This window comes from Meles meles, chromosome 8 (genome assembly GCF_922984935.1).
Source record: "Meles meles chromosome 8, mMelMel3.1 paternal haplotype, whole genome shotgun sequence".
NCBI lineage: Eukaryota > Metazoa > Chordata > Mammalia > Carnivora > Mustelidae > Meles > Meles meles.
In genome coordinates, this window is record NC_060073.1 from 90,159,046 (window position 1) to 90,186,470 (window position 27,425).

The 27,425-nt window shown below is 42.6% G+C and overlaps 2 protein-coding genes across 6 annotated transcripts; one reads left to right on the forward strand and one right to left on the reverse strand.

Annotated features, from left to right (window-relative positions):
* Positions 1 to 393: 393 nt before the first annotated feature.
* ACAD8 (acyl-CoA dehydrogenase family member 8) lies at positions 394 to 22,018 on the reverse strand. The gene is made up of 12 exons (XM_046015952.1): positions 21,912 to 22,018; positions 21,321 to 21,532; positions 14,936 to 15,036; positions 14,325 to 14,494; positions 13,445 to 13,554; positions 12,958 to 13,034; positions 12,427 to 12,564; positions 9,788 to 9,923; positions 9,595 to 9,692; positions 8,882 to 9,034; positions 8,086 to 8,188; positions 394 to 1,530 (listed from the first exon to the last, which is right to left on the reverse strand). The coding sequence occupies exons 1-12, from the start codon at positions 22,016 to 22,018 to the stop codon at positions 1,478 to 1,480; spliced, it is 1,458 nt and encodes a 485-aa protein (XP_045871908.1). The 3' UTR covers positions 394 to 1,477.
* THYN1 (thymocyte nuclear protein 1) lies at positions 21,649 to 27,193 on the forward strand. Of its 5 annotated transcripts, none has more exons than XM_046014541.1 (8): positions 21,649 to 21,792; positions 21,932 to 22,059; positions 23,706 to 23,887; positions 24,671 to 24,739; positions 25,086 to 25,178; positions 26,177 to 26,272; positions 26,508 to 26,658; positions 26,984 to 27,193. In XM_046014541.1, exons 2-8 carry the CDS (start codon positions 22,017 to 22,019, stop codon positions 27,028 to 27,030), a joined length of 681 nt encoding a protein of 226 aa, XP_045870497.1. In that variant the 5' UTR covers positions 21,649 to 21,792; positions 21,932 to 22,016; the 3' UTR covers positions 27,031 to 27,193. The 5 variants fall into 5 exon arrangements, with proteins under 5 accessions (XP_045870497.1, XP_045870500.1, XP_045870498.1 ...); XM_046014544.1 differs by having other exon boundaries at positions 22,010 to 22,059; XM_046014542.1 differs by having other exon boundaries at positions 21,649 to 21,739.
* Positions 27,194 to 27,425: the final 232 nt, after the last annotated feature.

The following is a 27,425-nucleotide window of genomic DNA, read 5'->3' on the forward strand; positions in this document are numbered from 1 at the left end:
AGTAATGAGGGGTGACAGTGTGGATTGCATTTGTAATAACTAGCATCTCATCAGTCTCTTATGAGGGACACAAATAGTAAGACATTAATGTAACACCTATTTTTGCTTCAAATCTGAACAGAAGCCTCAGAAGTGAATGCCAGAAAGCAGCCCAATTACTAGGGAGACCCTCATGTTAGATGTTCCACAGCAAACATTCTAAGCATGGGTCTGTATCTGCTCACTTCTCCTCTTTTCTTTACCTTTCAAGCTTGGGCTCGATTTCCCCGACCTTAATTACTTCCAGAACCTACAGACTGGACATGCCTTATCTTTGTCTTATCTTATCTTTGTCTTCCCCCACTCATGTTCATCCTGCATGTGTATTCCAAGAATGTTCTTACTGACAAATTATCTCATCATATCTTCATTAAAAACCTCAGTTTCTCCAATTAGGAGATAAAATCCACACTTTGGTTTCATAACTCTCCATCCAGATTCAAATTACATTTTCTTTCCATCTCAAGCACAACAAAACAAAGTTGCAAACAGGTCCCACACAAATTCTGCACTTTTCCTGCTCCTGGTTCCTTCCTGTCTGAAACTGACTTTCTTGGTTCTCTTTATATATTACGCATTTTTGTAAAAGTTTAATTTTAATTTCTACCTTGTTTATGAATCCCTTCCAATTTTATCACTTTTGCCAGGTCACTCTCTCGTCTATATGCCTATTATTTCCTTAAACTCAGATAGAAAGCAATTATGCTCAAAGTACTTATCAGAAAGGGTTATAGAAACTTGAATACCACTCTTAGACCACGTTTCTAAAAAAGAAAACAACAAATATTCAGAGTTTCAAATAACTTCAGCCCTTGATATTCAGAAAGTGTACAAGTGCAGATATACCCTAGGGGATGTAGCTCAGTGGTAGAGCACATGCTTTGCAGATATACCCTAAATCACACCTAGGAGTAAGGTTTCCCAAATACTCATTTTATCATTATTTACATTTGCAGGAGTACTACAAAGGAAATGCAACCCACAGAAACCTTCTGCATCTTTAGTAGAGCATAAGAGAAGGTAGGAGGACATTTTTTGTCCATTTTTCCTTTCCCACACCTTTGCTTTATCATCAGGAAAAACCTTCCAGATCCCTGGAAGAGGGATTTCAGTGAATCACCAAATGCAGACAAATCAGGACAACATGGATCCAAGAAAGGACTCTGACTTGGTGGTGAGTCTTCACTGGTCACCTTTTTGCATTAGGAAAACAAGGTAGTATGTCTTCTTGTAACATTCTCAATCAGGGCAACTCCTTTAGTTTTGCTGAGGATTCTGTCCCAGTCCTATAGCTGATGCTGCTCCCATCACTTTGGGTCACCTGGAAGAGCTCAGCCCTTCAGTCTCATCCATGACTCATCTGTAACTTAACAGTCCACATGAAACCTCTGATTCGAGTTGTACACTAACCATCACGTGCGAACATCAAGTCTAGGTGCTACTCCTGAAACAGGCTTCGAGAGATCAGCATCCTCATTACTTCATTGCTACCTGCAAGAGGGAGGAAGAACGAAGGATTTAGTTGCAGCAAAGTCTGAGAGCTTGGTAAAGCTTAAACCAAGGTGTTCCAAGCCTCATTCAGGGCAGTAGCAGCTATAAACCACAACTGTTGCTTTAACCCTGAGTGGGATTATCACAGACTTCTCTGCAAAGTAAAGAAAAATGTCAGGAAGTAAAGAATGAATTTACTCTTTAGAAACACCTCTCCTGGGACAGAGGAAGACAGCCAAGTAGGAAGATGCTGAGCTCACCTCCTCCCATGGACACACTAAGGCTGCAACCATGTACAGCACAACTCACTGTGTGAACCTAAACTCTAGCAGAATAGCTATTCCATAGCTAAAGAAGAAAAAGTCACATGAGAAGGGTAGGAGGGGCAGAGACTATTGGGAACCAAACCCACAGCACAGTGACCCACAAGCAGAAGCACAGGACCCACAAGCTAGTATGTGGAGGTCCTTCCTGAGGAGTGACAAGTTCAAGTCCCACAGCAGACAGCCCCTGCCCTGGAGATCTTCACTGGGAAGATGAGGCCCCATACTGTCTGGCTTTGAAAATCAGTGGAGCTTAACTCTAGGAGAGCCAGGGGGCTACAGGAAACTGAGACACTACTCGTAAAGGGCCCACACACAGTATCAGTCACTCAGAGCCCAGCACAGAGGCAGCAGTTTGAAAAGCTCCTGGGTCACACATGAAGGAGGTTTAATGACTAATTTTTGGCTGTGTGCCAGAGGGGCAGGGATCTGTAGGAACTTTCTCTGGGAATGGAAATGTTAGCAAGTGCCATTTTTCTTGTACTCATACAGTTTAGTTAGCTAGATACTTTGGGAGCAAGATCTGATACCCATTCTACCTTGCTAGCCCTGCTTGTCCCACCCTGGCATTCGCCTGCAGATCTGTTGGGCTCAACACACTCACTCAACTCAGCAGACATCCCTCCAAGCAGGTACTAATCACCATACCTGGCAGGCAACCTCAGTGGGGACCACTGTCCATCCCCACCCAAAGTCACTGCCACCCACTAACACACCCACAAGACTCACAGGTGGGTCTTGTAGCCAGCTATCAGCATGCCCACAGGAGTCACAGCCCAGACACAACAGCACGACACATGCAGACCACATAGGAGACACCCTGGGAGTGCCTGGTTCTAGTGACCAAGAGGGCTTGCGCTACTGAGCCTCCAAGATGCCTTCCATACAGGACATTACTTTCAGGACCAGGAGAGTCTGACTTACCTGATACACAAAAACAAAAATGAGGAAACAAGAATATTCTCCAAATGAAAGAACAACACCTCAGAAAAAGAACTGAACAAAATAGAGATAAGAAATTTACTTGATAAAGTTTTAAAATAATGGTCATAAAGATACTCAGAGGCCTTGAGAGAGGAGTAGTCTAAGTTAGTGAAAATTTCAGCAAAGAGACAGAAAACATAAAACAAAAAACAGTTGCAGAGTATAGTAACTAAAATGAAAACATACACTAAAGGGAATCAACAGCAGATTACAGGATGCAGAATGGATCGGCAATCTGGTAGAATAAAGCACCAAGCTGGGCAGCAAAAAGAATGAAAGAATTTTAAAAAAGGATAGGTTAAGGGACCTCTGGGACAACATCAGGTATACTAACATTTGCACTATTGGGGTCCCCGAAGAAGATAGAAAGAGGCTGAAAACTCATTTAAAGAAATCATGGCTGAAAACTTCCCTACTCTGGGGGAAAAAAGAGATATCTCGTTTCTAGAAGCACAGAGAGTCTCAGACAAGATAAATCAGGAGAGCCATACCACAATACATGTATATGTGTGCGTGTGTGTGTGCGCATGTGTGTGTGTGTGTGTGTGTGTGTGTGTATATATATATGGTAAAATTACACATAAAGAGAAACCTTATAAGCAAATAGTTATGTATAAGGGAAAATACCCATAAGGCTATGAGCTGATTTTTTCAGTAGAAACTTCGTGGCCAAAAGAAAGTGGCATGATGTATTCAAAGTGCTGAAAGGAAAAAACCCTACAATCAAGAATAGATTAAGAGTTTTCCAGGCAGGGGTACCTAGCTGACTCATCTGGTTAAATGTCCAACTCTTAATTTCGACTCAGGTCATGATCTCAGGGTTGTGAGATTGAGCCCTGCACTAGGCTCTGCTCAGCACAGAGTCTGCTTGTCCCTCTCCTTTTGCTCCTTCCCCCAGCTTGGGTGCTCTCTTTCTCTCTTAAATAAATAAATAAATAAATAAATAAAATTTTAAGGAAAAAAGTTTCCCAGGCAAACAAAAGTTAATGGAGCTCATCGTCACTCCACCAACCTCACAAGAAGTGTTAAAGGACTTACTTTAAGTTGAAAAGTAAGAAGTAAGCAAATTATAAAAAAAAAATTCACTGGTAAAAGCAACATTTAATATAGGTAGTGGATCATTCACTTATAAAGCTAGTATGAAGGTCAAAAGAAAAGAAAAAGTAATTTTAAAATCACTTATATATAGAAAATTAGTTAAAGGGCTCATAAAATATGATGTCAAATACATAGAATGGGAGAGTGCTAAAAATGTAGTGCTTTTACAATGTGTTTGAATTTAAGCAACCATCACTTAAAATAGACTGCTATATAATAGGGTGTTATATATGAACCTCATGGTAACCACATATGAAAAACCTGTAAGAGATGCACAAAAAATAAAGAGAAAGGAACCCAAGTATAACACTAAGGTAAGTCATCAATCACAAGGGAAGACAGCAAGAAAAGAAAAAAGAAACGGAATAAAAACAACCAGACAACAACTAACAAAATGGCAGTAAGTACATATCTAACAGTATCACCTTTCCTTTAAACGTAAATACTTCAATCAAAAGACAAAGGGTGACTGAATGGGTAAAAACAAAACAAAACACAAGACCCAGATATATGTTACCTACAAGAGACTTACTCCAGACCTAAAAACAAATACAAACTGAAGGTGAGGGGATGGAAAAAGATAATCTTTTAAAAAAAAATTTTTTTTATTTGATAGAGAGAGATCGATCACAAGTAGGCAGAGAGGCAGGCAGAGGGCGAGGGGGGAAGCAGGCCCCTCCGCCCCTGCTGAGCAGAGAGCCCAATGTGGGGCTTGATCCCAGGACCCTGGGATCATGACCTGAGCCAAAGGCAGAGACCTAACCCATGGAGCCACCCAGGGACCCCAGAAAATGATATTCTAAGCAAAGGGAAAATTTTTAAAAAGCTAAGGTAGCAATACTTATATCAAGCAAAACAGATTTTAAAACAAAGACTATAATAAAACACAAAGAAGGTAATTATATAATGATAAAATTATCAATCCAACAAGAGGATATAATGATTATAAATATCTGCACACCCAATCCAATAGCCCTAATATATAGAGCAAATACTAACAGACATAAATAGAGAAATTAACAGTAATATAACAAGAGTAGGAAACTTTAACACCCCACTTACATCAATGGACAGATCACCCAGACAGAAAATCAGTAAGCAAACAGTGGTTTTGAATGGCATGTTAGAATAGATAGGGCTTTAGGACTTCACAGAAATATACAGAACATATTCAAAAATGTCAGAATACACATCCTGTTCAGGTGCACTTGGAAGTGCACATTCTCTAAGGTCATATGTAAGAAGACCACAAAACAACTCTCAATACATTTAAGAAGACTGAGATCATATTAAGCATTTTTTTCAACCACAATGGTATAAAACTTGAAATCAATTACAGGAAAATAATGGTAAAAAAACACACGGAAGCTAAACAACATGCTATTAAACAACAAATGGGTCAACAAAGAAATCAAACAGGACATTAAAAAATACCATGAGAGAAATGAAAGTGGAAAGACAAGTTCCAAAATCTCTGGGACACAGCAAAAGCAGTCTAACAAGCAAGTTTATAGTGATACAGGCCTTCTTCAAGAAATAAGAAAAACTGGGGCACCTGAGTCGTGCAGTCGGTAAAGTTAGGGACATGAGTTCAAGTCCCACACTGGGGGGTGAAGCCTACTTAAAAAAAAGAAAAAAAAAAAGAAAAATCTCAATGTACAATCTAACTATACACCTAAAGGATTTAGAAAAAAAGAACAAACAAACCCAAAGTTTGCAGAAGGAGGAAATAATAAAGCTCAGGGTGAAACAGAGACTAAAAAAAACAACAGAAAAGTTCAGTGAAATCAAGAGCTGGTTCTTTGGAAAGATACACAAAATTGATAAATCTTTAGCCAGACTTTAAAAAAAAAAGAGAGAGAGAGAGAAGTCAAACGAGTAAAATCAGAAATGAAAGAAAAGATACAACCAACACCACAAAAACAAAGAGGATTCTTAGAGGCCACCATGAAAAATGATATGCCAAAATGAGAAATGATATACCAACAAAATGGACAACCTAGGAGAAAGAAACAGATAAATCCCTAGAAACAGTTTTCCAAGACTGAAACAGAAAATCTGAATAGACTGATTATGAGTAACAAAGTTGAACTGGCAATCAAAAAACTCTCAAACAGGAAAAGTCCAGGACTGGAGAGCCACAGAGAGGAATTCTATCAAACATTTAAAAAAGAGTTAATATAGGGGCGCCTGGGTGGCTCAGTGGGTTAAAGCCTCTGCCTTTGGCTTGGGTCATGATCCCAGGGTCCTGGGATGGAGCCCCGCATCGGGCTCTCTGCTCCACGGGGAGCCTGCTTCCTCCTCTCTCTCTCTGCCTGCCTCTCTGCTTGCTTGTGATCTCTGTCAAATATAAAAAAAAAAAAAAGAGTTAATATATTTCCTTCTCAAACTATTTCAACTGCTTAATTACTGTGTTGCCCTCCTGAAACTAATATATATTGTATGGCAACTATACTTCACATAAAGAAAAATGTACCTACAAAAACACAGAAAAAGCCCCAAAGGACATTTTCTGGATTTACATATAAAAGGAATCCAAAATATTAATTCTGAATGTGGAAACATGAATGATTTTATTTTATTATTTTTTTATTGTAATTTTCATTTCTTTTTCTTTTTTAAAGACTTTATTTATTTATTTGATAGACAGAGATCACAAGTAGGCAGAGAGGCAGGCAGAGAGAGAGAGGAGAAAGCAGGCTCCCTGCTGAGCAGAGAGCCCGATGTGGGGCTCGATCCCAAGATCCTGAGATCATGACCTGAGCCGAAGGCAGAGGCTTTAACCCACTGAGCCACTCAGGCGTCCCCTTCTTGCTTCATTTTTATAGTGGCTTTTAATGCAAAGAGAAATATGAACCCTCGTGAGGAATAAGTAACCACATATCTCAAATAAAATCAAATCTAAAACTGTAGATTTAATCTATAACAAAGTCCACAATGAAACAAAGTGAGACTAGAGCCCCAAATTTTCTGTAAGTGGATGATGGCATGGCCTCAAATAAACATACCTGGCTTTTACCATTTCTTCTTTACCTACTAAACATGTCATTCCTAAATGCTGGGTAAGGAAATAACTTTGCAAGTAAACAGAAAAAAAAAAAACCTATGAGGAACTTGAGCAACAGTGACTGAGCTCACTGACATTATTTCACGGATGAGATCTGCAGAAGCAAGAAACCCTAACTTTTTAGAATCCTGTGATTTGGATGTAACATGTCTCAGAATGTGGTTCCCAGACACGGAGCAGCAGCCTCACCTGAAAAACTTATTAGAGATGCAAAATGCTCAGGCCTAAGACCCACTGATCCAGCACTTCTGGGTGTGGAGCCCAGCAATCTGTTTTCACATGCCCTCTGAAAGATTCTGGTGCCTCCTCAGGTTCAAGAATGCTTTGAAAATGACAGAGACACCAATGCCCTCAAGTCTTTCCTGTGCCTCCTGGGAAGCAGCCCCCACACTGCATCACTGAAGGTCACTTAGATAAGCTTTTGCCCCACCTGGCTCTCCTACCACGTAACCACTTCTGGCTGCCTACGCCAACTGAGAGAGGAGTCATGCAGTTTTAAAACACCAGCACTTTGTGTGGAGAGTGGAAAAGGCCAATGCTCTGAACCAGCCTCTAGCAGTTTACACATTTTCCAGCCCATTCCAGTCTATGATTGCCAAGAAAAATACCCATATGATTTAATTAACTGAAAAACCCATTAGCAATATTGATAGAGATATTATCAATTTTTAGAGGTTGCCTGTGATCCAATCAGCTCACATTTGCCCTGTACAGAAGTTTTGAGATCCCTGAGAACCAAGTACTTTATAAAAATAAAGAGTTACTGTTGAACTTTTCAAAATGCTTTCCCACATATTATCTGAATTTGAGTGTTCTCTAAAATTTGCAGAGAAAAAAAAACAGAAATGGAGTGATTTGATAGCTTACTCATGGTGACAAAGCAGAGCCTCCCGACTCCCAAGCTAGTACTCTGTGTGGCATCCACAAACACCTCCAGAGTGGGGACAGGACAGAGAGGAAGGAGAAAGGCAAAAGACAACAGGGCCTGATGGAACCCTCAGAACCAGTGAGCATGGGGACAGACAGGCTGGGGAAAGTGGTGATCCTATAAGCATTCTGGAGAACAGCTCTGGCAATTTTTACCTTCTAGGATTTGATGGACCCTGGAGTCCCGCACATACTGCTGAACAGCATAGTCCTTCAGGTAGCCATAGCCTCCATGCATCTGTAAAGCCTGGTTGCAGATCTTCAGGGAGACAGGGATTAGACATCTTTGACTGTGGGAAGACTGTGGAACATAAGGCTTTTCTTTCTACCCCAGCCCCCAATCTGGCATCCTGCTGTAAACTAATATGAGGAAGAACAACCTAAAGATAACGAGCCAAGCCCAAAGAGGGGCTCCATATTCTGTGTGGTTAGACAACATGGAAGTTTACCTACTGAACTTGTCAGTTCCCACCAGACAAGCAACTCAGAGAGCTCTGCCTTTCTTGCTTTATTATCTGCAGGGGACAAGCCTCCCACAAGCACTATGGATGGGATCATGTGAACTTCCTATGATGCCATCTAGTGACAATGTAGCCTCATGTGGAAATAGTTCTGCCCTTGCCATTTTAAGCACAGCCTAGTGCTAAATTTGAGCAAGAGGCATGGGGCTGCCTCAAATCTTCTTCCAAAGGTAGTGTCTCGTCTAGAACACAACAGAATGACAGTGACAGAATTGAGTGTGTAATGGCACAGAGCAGGAAAAAATCAGTTCTGAGAGCTCCCAAGCAGGCCTCTCAGGAGTTCATTTATATCCTTGTAGATGAAAAGGTGAAAAGATCACCCCAAGGTGATCTCTGCAGCACCCCAGGAGTAGATTAACGACTCTTAATTTCCCTGGACCTAGCAGTTGCTCCTTGTCCACCCAAGACAGCCAGAGGGCATCAGCACGCACAGCAAAGCATTCATCCGTAGCGAAGAGCTTGGCCATGGAGCACAGGGCCACTGCATCTTCCCGTTCCTCTTGCAGAGCCACTGCTGCGTTGCGGATTATCAGCCGTGAGGCCACCAGCCTTGTTGCCATATCAGCCAGTTTGAATTGCAGGTACTACAGCAACAGGGGAGAAGAGAACCAGACAAGATACACAGGCTTAGATCAGCACTGATCTGGGACCCTCTATAAGACATCTCTCATGAGGTACCTTTTCTAACTGATTCCAAGCTTCAACGTCCCTGCCTCTTCTACAAAGAAAATGTACTGCCTTGTGAGTTCCAAGCCTACTTTGCCCTGTGCTTCAGTATCACCTCCTGAAAAAGATTACTGATAAAATCAGAACACAAGGGGCACCCTGAGTGGCTCAGTGGGTTAAAGCCTCTGCCTTTGACTCAGGTCATGATCTCGGGGTCCTGAGATTGAGCCCCGCATTGGGCTCTCTGCTCTGCAGGGAGCCTGCTTCCTCCTCTCTCTCTGCCTGCCTCTCTGCCTGCTTGTGATTTCTCTCTGTCAAATAAATAAAATATATATATAAAAAAAAATCAGAACACAAGTTCTAAGATGGGGGCAGAACTCCAGTGAAAACTCATAGCCTCACCGTCCAAGAGAAGGTGGGCCACAGAGCAGGTCTCATGCAGCATGGAAAGCAGACGCAGGGGCCTCTGGGAAATTACCTGGTTATTGGCCAGAGGCTCTCCAAACTGCTTCCGAACATTGAGGTGGTCTCGGGTGAGGATGACTGAAGCATGAGCAGCTCCTAGAGAGCAGGAAGCTGGAAAGGAAGAGTGTGAACATTTCAACTGAGCCAGGACAGTGCTGCCTGCCCCAGCATGGCTGCCTCCCTGCCCCATCCTGCTGTGTTCTCACCAACATTGATCCTCCCTCCATTCAGTCCTTTCATGGCAATGACGAAGCCCTGTCCTTCATTTCCAATTCTGTTGGTAACGGGCACTGCACAATCTTCAAAGATCACGGCGCGGGTTGGCTGTGAATTCCACCCCACCTGGCAAAAATCAGGGACTCTAAAATCAGGCTGCCCAACAGGGTGGCATTCAGGGCAGTGACTCTTCCGTTCAGCTTACAAGCCCTTGCCTGCCTGTCCAATTACATGCTCACTACCTTGGGGACAAACTGAATTTTTTTTTTTTTTTTGGTTTCCTAAATAGGCCATCTACTATTGTCTCTGCCCAGAATTCTTATGTTGTTTCTTCTAATACTCTGGATCTCATCTCAAAAGTCATGACTTCTGAGAGCCCAGACCTATCACAGAAGTTTCAAGCTCTCTTCACTGTTTTATCAACTTGTTTTATCCCTTCTATAACACAGAGCACTACCAGAAGGTACCCTTCTTATGTATGTGTCTGCTGCCTGTCCCTGCTTGCTGACAGGTAATCTCTATGAGGGCAGAGCTTTGTTTTTGTTCACTATCCTACCCCTACTGTTTACAAATGCTTGGCACATAGTGGGCACTCACCAGCTGTCGAATGAATACACAGGTATCCTTCCAAATTTCCCTTACATAAAAAATATATATAAAGCAAAACCAAGAATTAAAAAAGAAAGGCAAAAGTATACACTTAAAAGTGAGAGAAAACAGAAACTGAAAGGAAGAGAAGATACACTTTGTTTCTGAACTTATTTGCAATTTTTCTCTAGGCACGAAACTTGACAGCTTTGGTGTTTTGTCAACAGACGTCACAGACACTGTGGTGGATACTACCTCTGTGTGTTGAAATAATCATCACTACCTTTATAAGCACCAACAACCTAAATCAGTGTAACTTGATCCTATAAAATTATGTGTCAGACTATGTAAGTCTGTCCCTGTTGTATGACCCAAAGCAGACATTTCTAGAATTAAGATATCCTACAGCGGGGCGCCTGGGTGGCTCAGTGGGTTAAGCCTCTGCCTTCAGCTCAGGTCATGATCTCAGGGTCTCTGGGATCGAGCCCCGTATCGGGCTCTCTGCTTGGCAGGGAGCCTGCTTCCTCCCCTCTCTGGCTGCTGCTCTGCCTACTTGTAATCTCTCTCTCTCTCTCTCTCTATCTGTAAAAAAGAAAAAAAAAAAAAAAAAAAAAAGATATCCTACAGCTATGTATCTTACATAACACATACACAACTTACATACCACAATCACAGCTTATACATCTTACACAGATAAGACAACATATGTCTTGTGAATTCAAACAAGGCTAGGGGTGACTTTTGTATCCTCCTTCACCCCAGGAGCCAGCATCATGCTTTGCACATAGTAGGAATCTAGTAAAAACCTACTATACTACAAATGAAAAGAGGCACTACAACCTCTAATTCTTTGGCAGTTTATAAAATATCAGGAAAGCTCATGAGGGGAAACACAGAAACCCTAGGAACTACAAAAGGAGAAGTATAGGGGCGCTGGGTGGCTCAGTGGGTTAAGCCTCTGCCTTCGGCTCGGGTCATGGTCTCAGGGTCCTGGGATAGAGCCCTGTATCAGGCTCTCTGCTCAGCAGGGAGCCTGCTTCCCTCTGTGTCTCTGCCTGCCTCTCTGCCTACTTGCGATCTCTCTCTCTCTGTCAAATAAATAAATAAAATCTTTTTTTAAAAAAGAAGTATAGTTAGGGGTCATTTCATTACCTGACTTCTCCCCCAGAATCCTAACTATAATAGTACATAGTAGGGGAAGATGACTATTCTGGTTCCCTGGCCTAACAAGTCTGAATGGGTCTCATTTTCCCACAAGCTATAGCTATGGAATCACATGTCTACTATTCATGGTCTGGCTATGGGACTGCTATGTCCTAGGACTGTCTTTTCAAAGCACCTGTGGAAACACTCTCCCATTTATTACTGAAACATGATTATCTCCAATGAGTTTTCTTTTATTTTTATTTAAAGATGAAAAGTAGCCCATATGCTTTTCATCCCTAAGACTTATAGTCACCACCAGATTTGTAAGTATTTCTTCCTGGGATAAAAGAATGTGCCAAAATAAGAAGCTGGATAAGAAATACAGGCCAAGGGGCGCCTGGGTGGCTCAGTGGGTTAAAGCCTCTGCCTTCGGCTCAGGTCATGGTCCCAGGGTCCTGGGATCGAGCCCCGCATCGGGCTCTCTGCTCGGCAGGGAGCCTGCTTCCCTTCCTCTCTCTCTGCCTGCCTCTCTGCCTACTTGTGATCTCTGTCTGTCAAATAAATAAATAAAATCTTTAAAAAAAAAAAAAAAGAAAGAAATACAGGCCAAAAGTGAAGGTAGGACAGATGTCCAAGAAATCTCTCACGCTAAAAAGCAGGCAGCTGATCAACTTACTGGGACACTTTGCCATTTTGCCAGTGGTGTGATATTCCTTCAGCCATGCCCTAGTCCATTCCATTTGCTCCTGTTTAAATCCTAATAGAAGCAACTATGTTCAAGTCAAGTTAGCAAGTATGTTACCTATTCCCTAAAACAGAACAGAGGTTGGTCTGGCAGGTGCCAGACTCTTGAATTATTTGAACTTGCATTATTTTGTGTCCAAGAGCCACTCACCTTTTTTTCCTTCTTGCCAAAGCTGAGGCCAGGGGTTCCTTTCTCCACAATTATACATGAGATGCCTTTGGGTCCTGGTTCTCCTGTTCGGCACATGACCACGTAGATGTCTGATTCACCTGCACCACTGATGAAGGCCTGGGGTTGGAGAGGGGGTGTACAGGGATAAGGAAACACATCTGTCCCTGGAGCCTAACACCTGGGAAAACAATCAGAGTCCTCCTGACAGTAAGACACCAAGCGGCATGATGGTACAGAGGGGTAAAGGAGGGGTAAAAAGAACCTGTGCTGACTTGGGAATTGGGAGTCTAGCTGATGAGACTATAAAAAGGACAGACAAAAATGAACAAGATTATCTGGACTCAGATCAGAAAAGCGAGAAAGTGAAGGTAAATAAAGGGGAAAAAAAAGTCAGAGGTTCTCTACCCAAAGTGTAAAACTCCTAGGAAATACTAATCTGTAGATAGCAAGGATCCAGGTGATGTCAGCAGAAAGGTGGGAAGGTGTTCTGTAAGGTGGGCATGCTGGTACCTTGGAGCCATTGAGGACGTAATGATCTCCTTGTCGTTTCGCTGAGGTCAAAAGGGAGGCAGCATCACTGCCACTTCCTGAGGCAGGGATCAAAAGGAAGCAGAGAAGGTGGGAGAGAAAGTCAGTGAAGGTAAGGGGGTCCCAGCACAGTTCCACTTCCAAGGAAATCTTCCCTTATAACCAACAGCTCAGTGTTTTACGCTTCAAAATGCAGATAGCCAGAGGAACTCTGTATTTGGTGAAAACTGTGGACAACAATTAGACCATTTTCCATCTCCCAGCACACTGAGTACAAGGAGGCTCCCATCTGCAGCCTGGAGAGACTCTGCCCTAGAGCATTCTTAGGCTTGTGAGATCAGGCCATGGGAATGTGTTACTCCAGAACCCAGCTTCGTGGCAGACGTGTGTCAGTGGGATGAGAGAGTGCTCCGTGATTTCACCTGAGCAACACTCCCACTACGTCTTGCTGGTGGTGTGGCAAACCCACCTGGTTCAGTGAGGCAATAGGAAGCAAACTTCTCCATGGTACAGAGTGGTGGGCAAAATTTGTGCCTCTGTTCCTCATTTCCAAAGGTATCAATCATCCAGGCACACATGCTGATATACCAAGAAGAAAAGACAATGAGAGAGTTAATATGGAGAAAAGGAAATCTGAGGGAGGAAGGGATGGAGCAAGAGAAGATAAGCAGCCAAGCAGGAAGAAAGAGTGGGAAGGGGAAAGTCAACACTGAGAAGATTCGACTTTAAAGGAAGGGCCTGGGTTAAAACATATTCATGGAACCTGTACTACCCAGAGATAAGCAGGGCCAAAGTGTTTCTCACTTGGATGTTCATGCTATTTTTAGGTTAAATGAGTTCTCTAAAAATCAAAGAGTTATATGTACTTTGACAAATTCCTGGGGAGCTTCATCTTTGGGTTGAGGAAGATGGGAACAGGGCCTTGACCACTCTCCTGGAGAAGTCTGTTTGCTCCCAGCTCAATCTAGGATTTGTGAGAAGGCAGACAGACTTCATTTGCTAAGCAACATACATATAAGATGACAGATTCAAGTCTGAGAGGCAGCAGCAGACCTAGAATGAACTTTTTGTTTTTGAGAGAGAGAGAGTGAGTGAGTGCATATGCTCATGAGTAAGGGGGTGGGGGGCGAAGGAGAGATAGAGGGAGAGAGAGAGAATCCCAAACAGGCTCCATGCCCAGTGTGGAGTCCGATGTGGGGCTCAATCCCACAACCCTGAGAACATGACCTTTTATAGTCTGGTTCCTCAATGGCAATCAACTTGAAAAGATAAACTTTTCCCTATTTATCTGAAATTTCCCAGTCAACCTGATGAGTACTTCACTGTGCTCATCAAGCTCTGGCACTCACTTGTGGATGCTTATATAGGCTGTGGTGCTGGTGCAGCCTGTCGCCAAGGCCTCAAAGATGACAGATGTATCGAGCCGTGACAGTCCAGACCCACCTACATCTGTTCGTACATAGACTCCCCCAAAGCCAAGCTGAGCAGCTTTCCTCATTGCATCCACTGGGAACAACTCCTACATACAAAAAGAGAATAGGGTCATCAGTAAGGGATTCATAGACAGACTTTTCTTCAAAGGGCACAATGAGGGATTAAGAGGTTTGCAGTTGGGAGTGTATATCCTACCTTAACTCAACAGGCTATTTGTTATCTGTATTAGCAGTTAAAATGCATTTTATAAGCACTGGTTTCCTAGCATTAAAGTTCCTTTTAATTATCAACAGAACTGCCTTGGTTTTAAGAGTGTCCAAATTTATGTAGAATTAAAAGAAATAAACAAAAAACAAGTTCCTACAAAACAAGTCCCTACAAGGAATCACATTACCACTACTCTCATTTGCATTTAGAGTTGTGTAGGGAGAATAAACACAGAACAGTCAGGACTACAAGGGGACGAAGACAGGGTCACTACAGGGTGCATTTGCTGGAATGTCTAGTCACAAGGAAACACTCCCACCTTCTGGTCCCATTCTGCCATATTTGGAGCCATCTCCCGTGTAGCAAAGTCAAAGGCCACTTTCTGAAATTCTTTCTGCTCTTCATTCAGTCCCACGGAAGCTGTGGATAAGATTGCATATACTCAGTGCCAGGACAGGGGTCAGGGAAGAGTAGAACCAATATCAAGAGATGTGAAATTAAGAAAGGGACATGCTGTAGCATTTCTCTTATGCAGTATAACCTTTAACATCCATAGAATGGCCTTGCCTACCATTAATATATGATATATAATCTGATGATAATATCTGATATACTATCTCTTTTCCCTTCTTCTTTCCTCCCCAGTGGATCGGCTGGCTTCATTTACCTCCCAATTGTTTATTCTTTCAGTACTCTTATTTATCTCTTCCTCCTCATAAATCCACATTAAAAAATAGTAAACATACACTGACCCTCAAATTATAGTAAACATTTTTTCCTTTAGGATGTCCCTACCTTTTCTGTATTAGTATCCTGGGAAAATCTGTCCTATCTATGAATCTGGATAGCTGTCTGTTTCAACATACTCATTTTAAAAGATCAATAGGAGGGGCACCTGTGTGGCTCAGTTAGTTAAGCATCTACCTTTGGCTCAGGTCATGATCCCAGGGTCCTGGGATCGAGCCCCACGTTGGGCTCCCTGATCAGTGGGAGCCTGCTTCTCCCTCTCCTCCTGGCTTATGCTCTCTCTCCCTATTTCTGTTCTCTCTCTCAAATAAACAAATTTTTTAAAAAATCAATAGGAAAAGGAAGATATGTGTACTTTGGTTTACCTTCAAATTAAGGGAAAGATCCTCTAATAAGGCCATGCATTTGGCAAATCTCAGACATTCACTGATAACATTGATGAGGGAAAAAAAGAGTCTTCCAGTGTTGAAAAAAACATGGTTAAGGACTTACTATCTCTGTTTTTACCCAATGGATTCAGCATTCTCAGAACATTTTCTATCATAAACTATCAGTGATGTGACTTTGGGTAATTCCTTCACTTTTGGGTTTAAGATACTTAAAAGCTAAGGACAAAGAATTGACTGACTTCAACAGATACATAGTGTGGCCTCATTAGGAGAAGTTTCTTTTGAACTTTAAACACCTAATAAAAGACTACACCGAAGTAGTCCTTTATCAGAGGTGATATTCTTCAGGAGAAAGAGAACTATATCTCCCAACATAAACAGAATGACTACCAATTCACAATATCATTACTTCATACATTTTCTTTTAAATAGCCAGTTCCCCAAATAACACGAACACCATTTTTTTACAGATTTTTAAAAAAATTGCAGAGTAAGATCACACTGAATTAGAAAGCAGACATCCAAGTCAACCAGCTAGTTAAGTAAGCTGTAAAATATTTTTCTTATTCTGCAGTGATGCAGACTTCCAGCTAGCAGCAGGCCAGAGCTGAAAGTAAACAGCCTAGGCAAATCTCCCGTGAAAACCACCTTTTGGCAATAGTGTAGCAAATTCAGAAAAGATGGGACCACAAATCCTGGGAATCTACATCAGGATCAGCAACCTACACAGAGTGACTCAGACTTACATTGTTTATATTTATGTCTCTTTTGTTCTCTCTTACTACTGTCACTTTGAAAGGACAACCTGCCGCAGGTGTGTAAGAAAAAACAGAGTGTACACCTATACTTTTCCAAGTGAAGCCCTGAGGTACAATATAGGGCGGAAAGAAGAAGTGCAAGGCTCTGTATTACCTACTCAGGTTTCATCCTTTAGTGCTAAAGATGTGGTCATTATGGGGTGATGGTAAAGAGCATTAAAGTAAGACTATGGAGCCACACTTAATAAGAATTTATTTCAGTGCCTAATAGTGATGCATAATCCTTCTGTTAGAGAAAAAGAGCAGGCTGCAGAGTCCGTTTCTTTAGGGCAGGCATAGGCAGCAGTAATGGCTGGCTATGTGAGCCAGGAGAAAGCAGTCGGTCTGTATTGGAGAATCTCAGAAAGGAATACTTATAAGGATTAGAGATTAGTCTACTTTGAGAAGCCTAGATAGAGCAGAAATTTACGTTGGTTTTTACTCACAGGAATATGGTTAGGAATGAACAATTCATGGTTCCTGACTGAGAGGTCATTCATTTGTTTGCAGAAGTCTTGCAGAAATGCTCTTGTAGATAATAGCTTAAAGACCATTCACAAAAGAATATTTATTGAATGTCTACTATGGAACAGTACTGGGGTTACAAAAATGAATATAGTCTATTCACACAAAGGATAACATAAATGGTGATAATGTAAATCTTATAGTATAAAGAGAAGTGCTACAGAATTTCAGTCCCAGCAAAGAGCTCAATAAACATTTAGTATTATTATTATTAGAGTAAAACAAGTAGGTCAAGAAATAAAATGTTTTAAGAAATAGGTTTGGGGGCGCCTGGGTGGCTCAGTGGGTTAAAGCCTCTGCCTTTGGCTCAGGTCATGATCTCAGGGTCCTGGATGGAGCCCCATGTCTGGCTCTCTGCTCAGCAGGGATCCTGTTTCCCTACCTTTCTCTTTGCCTGCCTCTCTGCCTGCTTGTGATCTCTGTCTGTCAAATGAATAAATAAAATCTTAAAAAAAAAAAAAGAAATAGGTTTGAATTGTATCCCAAATAAACATCAGGGAAGAACTGTATGAAAATCTTATGTGCAAGTATACACAACATAATTACACATTTTGAAATACAATATCCAACCCACTTTTTGATAAAGGAATGCCAATGAAATGAGAGCACTGCTTGGCAGAAAAAAGTGGAAAGGCAAGTTATAAAGCAAATTATATGTAAGAAAGCATGGTAACTAAGTAAAAACACCTGAGTTCCCAGAATACATTAAAAATGAACAACAAAAAAAAAAAACCAGACTTAAGGAAGCTGGACAGAGTTACTAGCAGAGTTCAAGAAGCCAATACACAGTAAAATGTAAAATGGCAAAACTAAATAGAAAAAGGGCCTGGGGCTCCTGAGTGGCTCAGTCCATTAAGCATGTGACTCTTGATTTCGGCTCAGGTCATGGTCTCAGGATCATGAGATCCAGCCTGGGTTGAGCTCTGCCCGTGGAGCGGAGTTTGCTTAAGATTTTCTCTTTCCCAGGGTGCCTGGGTGGCTCAGTGGTTTAAGCCCTGCCTTCGGCTCAGGTCATGATCTCAGGGTCCTGGGATCGAGTCCCGCATCGGGCTCTCTGCTCCACGGGGAGCCTGCTTCCCTCTCATTCCTACTTGTGATCTCTCTCTGTCAAATAAATAAATAAAAATCTTTAAAAAAAAAAAAAGATTTTCTCTTTCCCAGATGTGGATAAAGGGGAACCCTCTTACACTGTTGCCTGGAATGCAAGCTGGTGCAGCCACTCTGGAAAGCAGTATAGAGGTTCCTCAAAAAGTTGATTATAGAGCTACCCTATGACCCAGTAATTCCACTAGCGGGTATTTACCCCAAAGATACAAATGTAGTGATCCAAAGGGGAACCTGTACCCCAATGTTTATAGCAGCAATGTCCACAATAGCTAAACTACAGAGAGAGCCCAGATGTCCATCCAAAGATAGATGTGGTATATACACATATACAATGCAACACTACTCAGCCACACACACACACACAAAATCTTGCTATTTGCAACAATGTGGTGGAACTAAAGGGTATTATGCAAAGTGAAATAAGTCAATCAGAGAAAGACAATTATCATATCCTCTGATATGTGGAATTTAAGAAGCAAAGGATCATAGGGAAAGATAGGAAAAAAATAAAACTAGAGGAAATCAGAGAGGGAGACAAACTATAAGGAACTCTTAATCACAGGAAATAAACTGAGGGTTGCTCCAGGGGAGGGACATGGGGGAATGGGGTAACTGGGTGATGGATTAAGGAGGCTCGTGATGTAACGAGCACTGGGTGTTATGTAAGACTGACCTCTATCTATGAAGCTAATAATACATTATTTGTTAATTAACTGAATTTAAGTTAAAAAATTTTTTTTGCCCTTCTCCACTCTCCTTCCCCCACCACCACATGCCTGTACATGCACACACACATTCACTGTCTCAGGGAAAAAAAAAAAAGGAAAGAAAGTGGGCCCAAATGAGATGAGGAAACCCTTCATTGTATAACAACCTAAGTGTAAGCAACAGGCAAAAACAAAACAAAAACTCTAAATAATATAAGAATCTTAAATGCATCCAAAGTAGAAACCTAACTAGAGAATCAACAGTTCTATTTGAGAGTCTTGGTGTTTCAAGAATGCTTGTGACATTGCAGCAAAGTGTAGTGGAAGAGCACTAGACAAGTAACCAGGTGTTTGAGCTCTGGTTCTGAAGTTATTAAATGTATTAAATATACAACTTTCAGTAAGTCAAGTACCTCAATCAGCTTCAGTTATCCCATTGTAAAATGAGGCGGCTGCATTAGACACTGAGTAAATTTCCTCATCTGTAGGATGAGGGAAGTATACATAATGAATATATATAACATATAATAAATAAAATACAAATAATAATTCTTTTAAAATCATTTTCCACTTATTAAAATATGCAATGAAACAAATATTTGTCAATCACTCCCATTAATTTTATATTCTAGTATAGAATGATACATTGAAAGAGTAGTTTCCTTTCATTTTACTAAGAGCTATTTTATTATTTTTTTATTTTTTTTAAAGATTTTGTTTATTTATTTGACAGAGAGAGAGAGAGAGAGATCACAAGTAGGCAGAGAGGCAGGCAGAACGAGAGGAGGAAGCAGGCTCCCCGCTGAGCAGAGAGCCCGATGTGGGGCTTGTCCCAGGACCCTGAGATCATGACCTGAGCCGAAGGCAGTGGCTTAACCCACTGAGCCACCCAGCCACCCCGAGCTACTTTATTTTAAAAAGGTGTAAAAGTACCTCACTGGCTCAACCTACACAAGCAGCTGCTAGAAATACTGTAGCCTATGTAACCTATTTGTTATTTAGTATTTAATATTAACCTATTAAATATTTAATATATTTGTTACCAGAACAACTCCTTATTTGCATTGTTATCAGCAAGGGTGACCTTGTTTACCTAATCCCAATTGCTAGAACCGGCAGCACCTTGTGAAGGAGTTTTAGGACACGGAGAGGAAAACGGTATTCTATCCTAGTGGATGCCATAGACCTGGGTGTCAATCTAAGGGATTCATACCAAATCTGTTATAAAGAAAAGCGGACATTTATTTAAAAGATTTTTTTTTTCCAGAAGAAAAAAACACAATTATGTAATGGTCAGAGTCACAAAGTCGCTGGTTATTTCTAGCGGGGTTAGGCCCACCATCACTGCCCGTTACTTGCACCCAAATTATTTGCCGGGTGCCTGAAGACACTCAGATCTGTCAATTCTGGGTAGTTTCCCATTTTCAGTAGTAATTATTTTTCAATGGGAATTTCAACACTAAAAGTGTTTTATAACTATAGGTGCTAAGTCACAAAATTTACCTAAGCAAATCTTGCATCACTTAAAGGAGCTTCGCTTCATCTACCACAAGCAGCCCAAGCTATTTATATCTTTACTATCCTTTACCACCTAGTATTAAGACAAGACAAAACAACACCAGGAGTTTCTATGCACCCACTACTTATTTGAAAGTAGGGATAATAATCTCCCTCAGAGTTGTGAGGTTCATTATAAAACCCTTAGTTATTGTATTCATAAGTAAATGAATTTATTTACTTATTAAACCTGACATTAACATTTTAAACTTGTTATCAAGAGGTTGATACTACCAAGTACGTTTGTGGAAGACCTGAACAATTAACAAATATCATCAGCAACCAAGACCAAGCTGTATTTTCCTATCTTCATTGGTCTTCAGAGGGCCCCTGTGACGTGGGCAGGAGGGAAGATAGGGTTATAGCCAGAGGACCGCCTGCAGCACGTGTTTCTGACGCCAGGCTTCCCACCCACAGGTTTGGGAGTGGGTGAAAGAGTAGCAGATGAGGGCACCTGGGTAGCTCAGATGGTTAGGCAGCTGCCTCCGGCTCAGGTCATGATCCCGGGGTCCTGGGATCAAGCCCCACATCGGGCTCTCTGCACAGCAGTGAGTCTACTTCTCCCTCTCCCTCCATAATCTCTCTCTCAAATAAATAAATAAAATTTTGGAAAAAAAAAAAAAAGAGTAGCAGACGAGGCCCAGGGGTGCCACAGATGGAGACCGCAGAAAGTGAGGGCGGTCAGAGAAGCCAGTCAGGTGGACAGAATGGGGAGACCAGCCGGCGAGGGAAGCCCATTCGGGAACGGGCAGGTGAGCCTGGGGGTGGTGGCCCAGGTGACCGCCCACAGCGAGCCGGGGGTGACAAGCGCTCAGACCACGGCACCCCCTCCCCGCCCAGGGACCGGACACCTGCACCAGCGGGGTGAGTCTTACGATCTATGCAGGAGACCAAGCTCCGGCGACCGCTCTTGGCGGGGGCCCGCAGAGCGCCGTGCAGGCAGTAGAAGCACCCTCTCAGCCGCCAGCAGCCGCTCTGCAACATATTAGCAGCTCCTACTCCAGCCAGAACCTGCAAGCAGTGACCTGGAGCCGGGCACAGACCGGGCCCCGCAGTGTACCCTGGGCGCTGTAGTGCACCCTGGGCGCTGTAGTGGACCCAGCACCCGCACGACCCAGACTCAGGCGGGTCTATGCCAGAGCAGGACTACAACTCCCAGAGATCCCCAGGGCCGCGGCGCAAAAGTGCCTTGTGGTACTTAGCCCCGGTGTTGGCGGGGGACCCAGTGCCGGCCTTCTGGAGCCTGGTTGGGGTTCTGTCTGTGGAGTTGTAGGATCAGTGGCTCGGAAGAATGGTGAATGAATGAGAGAAAGATCAGGGAGAGAACCGACGAGACGTTAGCTGCAGGTTTTGCAAGATGGGAATGGGGTCGTAGATAACTGAGAAAGATTTGAGGGGCCCAAGGCCAGTTGCATCGGTGCTCCGCAAAAATCCTTCGGGGCTGAGATTCAGATTTCTCTCGTTGCCTCCATCTTGCTTTGCGCAGGTTTCTGGAGGCAAGTAACAGAGCTGTGTCTTGTTTTTCTCCGTTGATTTGGAATCCTCTGCTCTTCGACCCCTGCAGGGAAACCATGCCGAAACCCCGGAAGAGGCTCGGCAGGGCTGCGGGGCCAGGTGAGCTGCCCCTAGGCTGCAAAAAGGTAGCCCTGTAAAGAAAGTTTCTCTAGGATCTGTATAATACCTTTCACTTTCAGGGCACCTGGGTGGCTCAGTCGGTTGAGCGTGGGACTCCTGTTTTCGGCTCAGGTCATGAGCTTAGGGTGGGTTGGAGGCCCACTTGGCCCCGTGCTCAGCGGGGAGGGTGCTTCTCTCCTCCCTCTCCCTCTGCTTATACCCAGGCTCTCACACACACTCTTCTTTTCTCTCAAATAAATACATAAATCTTGAAAAAAAATTACTGTTCACTTTCAAATCCCTGCCTGTTGGGAGAATCCTTTGTGGATTGTTGTTTTATCCTTAACTGCCCTCCATCTTCTTTCCTCTTCCCACCAAGCTTATACCCAGAGCTGCTTCTGTTCATTGAAGCAGTAGTTGTTTGGTGTAGATCCAGGGTGGCTTGTACAAAGGCAAAGAACATACAGTTGTGCTCTCATGGAAAATGCAAACAGACATAAGTGAAAAGCGTCTTAGGAAACCATGGCTAAGGGTAGGAGAGCAGGGAGGAACACCTTGAGAAGGAAGTGGAACTTGAGTCCATCCTTAAAAAAATGGGAAAGCTTTCCACAGGCAAAGAAAATGTGATGCCATTTTTATATTCATGAGGATGAATGGAAGATGAACAGGAACAAAACAACTGAGGGTAGAGAAAGTGCTTTAGGACTGACTATAGTACATTGTGCTATTAACAACACATAATGGTGTTTGCAGTGTGCTTAACTCCAAAGAGACCACCTAAAAACTAGGCTAGGGAGGATCATAAACTAGACGTCTATGAATGATACTTAATGAGAGCTGATGTAGGAGCTGGGGCTTAATTCAGAGGTAGTATGATATAGTCAATAAGTGTGGATTCAGATAGACCAGTGGACAGTTCCTGATTATACCATTTACTGAAATGAGTAATCTGGACACATTAGCAGATGAACAGAACATCTCATACATTACGTAGATTAACTGAGTTATTGTTAGGATAACAAATAGAGCTTATATAGTAAGAATTGAACAACTTAGCTATTGAGTGCCTACTACGTTCCAGGCATTCTTTCTCTAATTCTCTTTGGAAAAAATCATCTTTGCCAAGTCTTCGAAGTCCAGAATGAGCCGTCTTATTCAACATCTGGCACCCTCAAGGAGCAGGAGGCAGGCCACAAAGCACAGTGAGCAAGCAAAAAAGAACCACGAGTTGGTGATAATAATCTTTACTAAGCATTTATTATAATGTCAACCATTATTTAATCCCATTGTTTGCACTACCTTATTTAATCTTCAAAATGAATCTGTGGAGTAGGTGCTCGGTTTCCTTATTGGACAGAGAGCCTCAGCAAAGGCACTTTCTACTTAGTAGAAACCAGGGACTCTGTCAGTCCTAACCCACAACCATGTACACTATTTTTATCCCACTGAATGGATAATCCAGGAGATACCGTGTAAGGTGGGCATTCCTGCCCATTTTTATAGATAAACTGAAGTTCAGCAATTTAGTTGCTACTGCCAGTGACTGACAGAGGCAGGATTTGGATCCAGGTCTGACTCCAAAGTATGTGCTTTCCCCACACAGAACATTACTTCTCACCAGTTTCTTCTTCTTGCTTCTACTGCAGACAATAAGGGGCCAGCAGGAAAACGTACCAAGACTAAGAACCCAGCAGGGGCATTAGCTGCAAAGGGTAACTCCAGCCCTGAGAAGGCTTCAGCCTCTAAAAACTGTGGGAAGAATCTAAGCAGTTACTGGCTGATGAAGTCCGAGCCAGAAAGCCGACTAGAGAAAGGTGTTGATGTGAAGGTGAGACCAGGTACCTCTCTAATCCCTTCAAGCTGTTTTTTCAGCTAAGAAGTGAATATGGGACACCATGGGGTTCCATCACCAACTTCTTAGAAGGGTAGGGTTAGGGAATAGATTATAAGGAATAAAATCAGCAGGACTTACTACCATCAACTATCTCTTTTGTGAATCCTTTATCTAGGGCAAGGGGTGGCAGACTTTTTTCTGTAGAAGGCCAGATAATAAATATTTTAGGTTTTTGGGTCTTATGGTTGCTGTTTCAGCTCTGCTGTTGTTGCAAGAAAATGGCTATGGGCAACAGGTAATCAGATGGTGTGGCTGTGCTCCAATAAAACTATTTACAAAGTCAGGCCTGGGCACAAAGCTGTAGTTTGCCAACCCCTGATCTGGGCAATGTTTCAACCTTAGGTCGCATTACTCTTGACACTTACCATACTCCTACGTATCTCTCTGCCAACAATTAGTTGAATTAATGTAAATCAGCTTTAGTAACAACTTGGGGAAATAGAAATGTTTTCTAACCCTAACCCTAACCTCTGGTCATTTTTTCATTTAAATTATCTATTCAAGTAATCCTTTTAATTAGCAAGGATAACAAGGTAATACAACACTTACTCTACATTTGCCCAATAGAAGGGGCTTTGTGTAACTCCTTCCCAGTAAACTACAGACTTCCACTACAGCAAGTAGTACCCTCAACATAGGGAAAATCCTTTCTACTTCCATATGCTGCCAACTGGCCCCAAGACTGTTTAATGAATGAATTCATTTACTGTTGCCTAGTTCAGCATTGAGGATCTTAAAGCAGAGCCCAAGCAGACAGCATGCTGGGATGGTGTTCGCAACTACCAGGTAAGAGGGTAAGAGCAAGCCCTGAGACCCAGGGTCAAAGAAATGCCTGTCTCCTTTCTAGGACTTATTCAGTAACAAAATCTCTTGGCCAGCATTGTTTTTTCCAAGATCCCAAACTGTATATTCAAAACTATCTTAATTCCTCTGCATACAGTTTACAAATGGCCTGTGTTCGGGCCAGTGTCTGCATACCAGTCTGGGTGTCTCAGCAAAGGCAAGTATTGAATTGAATTGGGAAGAAACTGCAAAAAAGAAAAACTCATCCAATAAAGCAGACTTGATTCCACTAATTAGTGTTTTCCACTGGGTGAGGAGGATAGTTGTTGTTTATTCTCTCCTGGGATAGGCCCGGAACTTCCTTCGAGCCATGAAGCTGGAGCAAGAAGCCTTTTTCTACCATAGCAACTGCAAAGAGCCAGGCATCGCAGGACTTGTGAAGGTTAGTTGTACAATAAGCGTTAATCTTAATCCCTCTCCCTTCAAGGAGACTTACTCATATAGATATAAAGGAACACAGCTTAGATCAGTAACAAAAAAAAGAAATACTCTCCTCCCCATCCCTGATGTCACAAGAATATGGAAAAACCACCTTGGCCTTTTCCAATACAGCAAGGACTATAACAAGAGAGGCCTCAGTTCAGTCCCACTGATACAGACTTCTCTTCATTCTCTGCCTCAGTCTTTCACTCAAAAACAGGCCTGATGATGGCTCTTTCAAACCAGAAGTTATTAGGATAAGATTATTAACTATAGGTGGAAAAACAGTGGTACCAATAATAACCTTTAATACGTGGTTTTAAAACCTACTTTCGGACACCTGGGTGGCTCAGTGGATTGAGCCGCTGCCTTTGGCTCGGGTCATGATCCTGGGGTCCTGGGATTGAGCCCCGCATTGGGCTCTCTGCTCAGTGGGGAGACTTCTTCCCCCTCTCTCTCTGCCTGCCTCTCTGCCTACTTGTGATCTCTCTCTGTCAAATAAATAAATAAAATCTTTGAAAAAAAAAAACCTACTTTCAAGATTTTTCAAAACAGGTTTGATTTCCTGTGCTTGCTCTAGATTGTGTTATTGTTTCCAGATACAGTGGCTCTAGAGCAAGGCAGAAGAGCTGAGTATGTACAGGGTCAGAAGAGAAAGTTGGACTTGAGTTAAAAATTGGCCATGGAGGGCGCCTGGGTGGCTCAGTGGGTTAAGCCGCTGCCTTGGGCTCAGGTCATGATCTCGGGGTCCTGGGATCGAGTCCCGCATCGGGCTCTCTGCTCAGCAGGGACTGCTTCCCTCTCTCTCTCTCTCTCTCTCTCTCTGCCTGCCTCTCTGCCAACTTGTGATCTCTTTTTGCCAAATAAATAAATAAAATCTTAAAAAAAAAAAAACCTTTAAAAAAATTGGCCATGGAGTTGACTGTACAGGCATATGATTAGATTTGGTTTTGGTTTCAGATTGTGAAGGAGGCTTACCCAGACCACACACAGTTTGAGAAAAACAGTCCCTATTATGACCCATCCAGCAAAGAAGACAACCCTAAATGGTCCATGGTAAAGAGTACTATTTTTCCTATTTCATGAGAGGGAAAGGATGGACAAAGAGGGAGGTAGAAGGTGTGTGGTGTCTTTAGGTCAAGGTAAACAGTCCAGCTTTTACACTCAGAAGAGGTTACCTGGCTTTGGGGATAAGAACAGAACACTGGCAGCTCTGCCCCTAAGAATCTCCCACAAGAAGCAAATAACACAGTACACAGAAACTGCCTGGACATTCCTTTCTGTCATATAGGTGGATGTACAGTTTGTTCGGATGATGAAGCGTTACATTACCCTGGCTGAGCTCAAAACCCATTACCGAGCTCACAAAACCACTGGAGGCCCCTTAAAAGATATGGCTCTTTTCACTCGCCAGAGACTCTCAGTTCAACCCCTGACCCCAGGTAAGAGCGGGCCCTTTGCTTTATATTATCCACACACTAGGAGGACTCCATGAACTCACATGTACTAGTGATTTAACTTGGGCACAGTATTAAACTTTTCTGAGCCTGTCTCCTCATCTGTAACACCCATGAGGGAGGAACTATGTCTGGAGTTACCCATTACTACGTACCTATTACCCAGCAGTGCTTGGCACACAGTAAAACCCTCCATAAACAGTTTTTGAATGAATGACTACCTGCCTAGTAACAATGTGAAGTGCCTGGCACGACTTTTCAAGAGGAGACACACCTAATGCATTTCTTTTTTTTCTCCCTTCTTTGGTAGAGGAGTTTTATTTTATTTTGAGCCTGGAGGAAAAGGAGCCAAGTTAACTGGGACACTGTTGCTGGAATGGGCAAGACGTTACTCCAAAGAAGTCAAGCTTTTCTAAGAAAAAAGAAAGTGTGTGTTGGCTTGAGTGTTATGTTCACCTGGGGTTGTGTACGTAGATGGTTTTCATGTACGTTTTCCAATAAAACATTTTAAAGATGGAAAGCTTTTCTTTTAAAACGGCACTGGACTAGGATACTCCCCTGCAGATCTTTCTGCCCCTCTGTAAGATGCAGGCTTACCTCCACCATCTTCCTTTACTGTAGCAAATACCAGGGTGCAGGGTTCAGTCTGTTACCACCTACTGAAACAAAATTTCATCTTTCTACACCAGCCCCACACCTGCCCCTGAAGTAATCTGGGCCCCACAGTGGGGTAAACCATTAGCAGTTTCAGC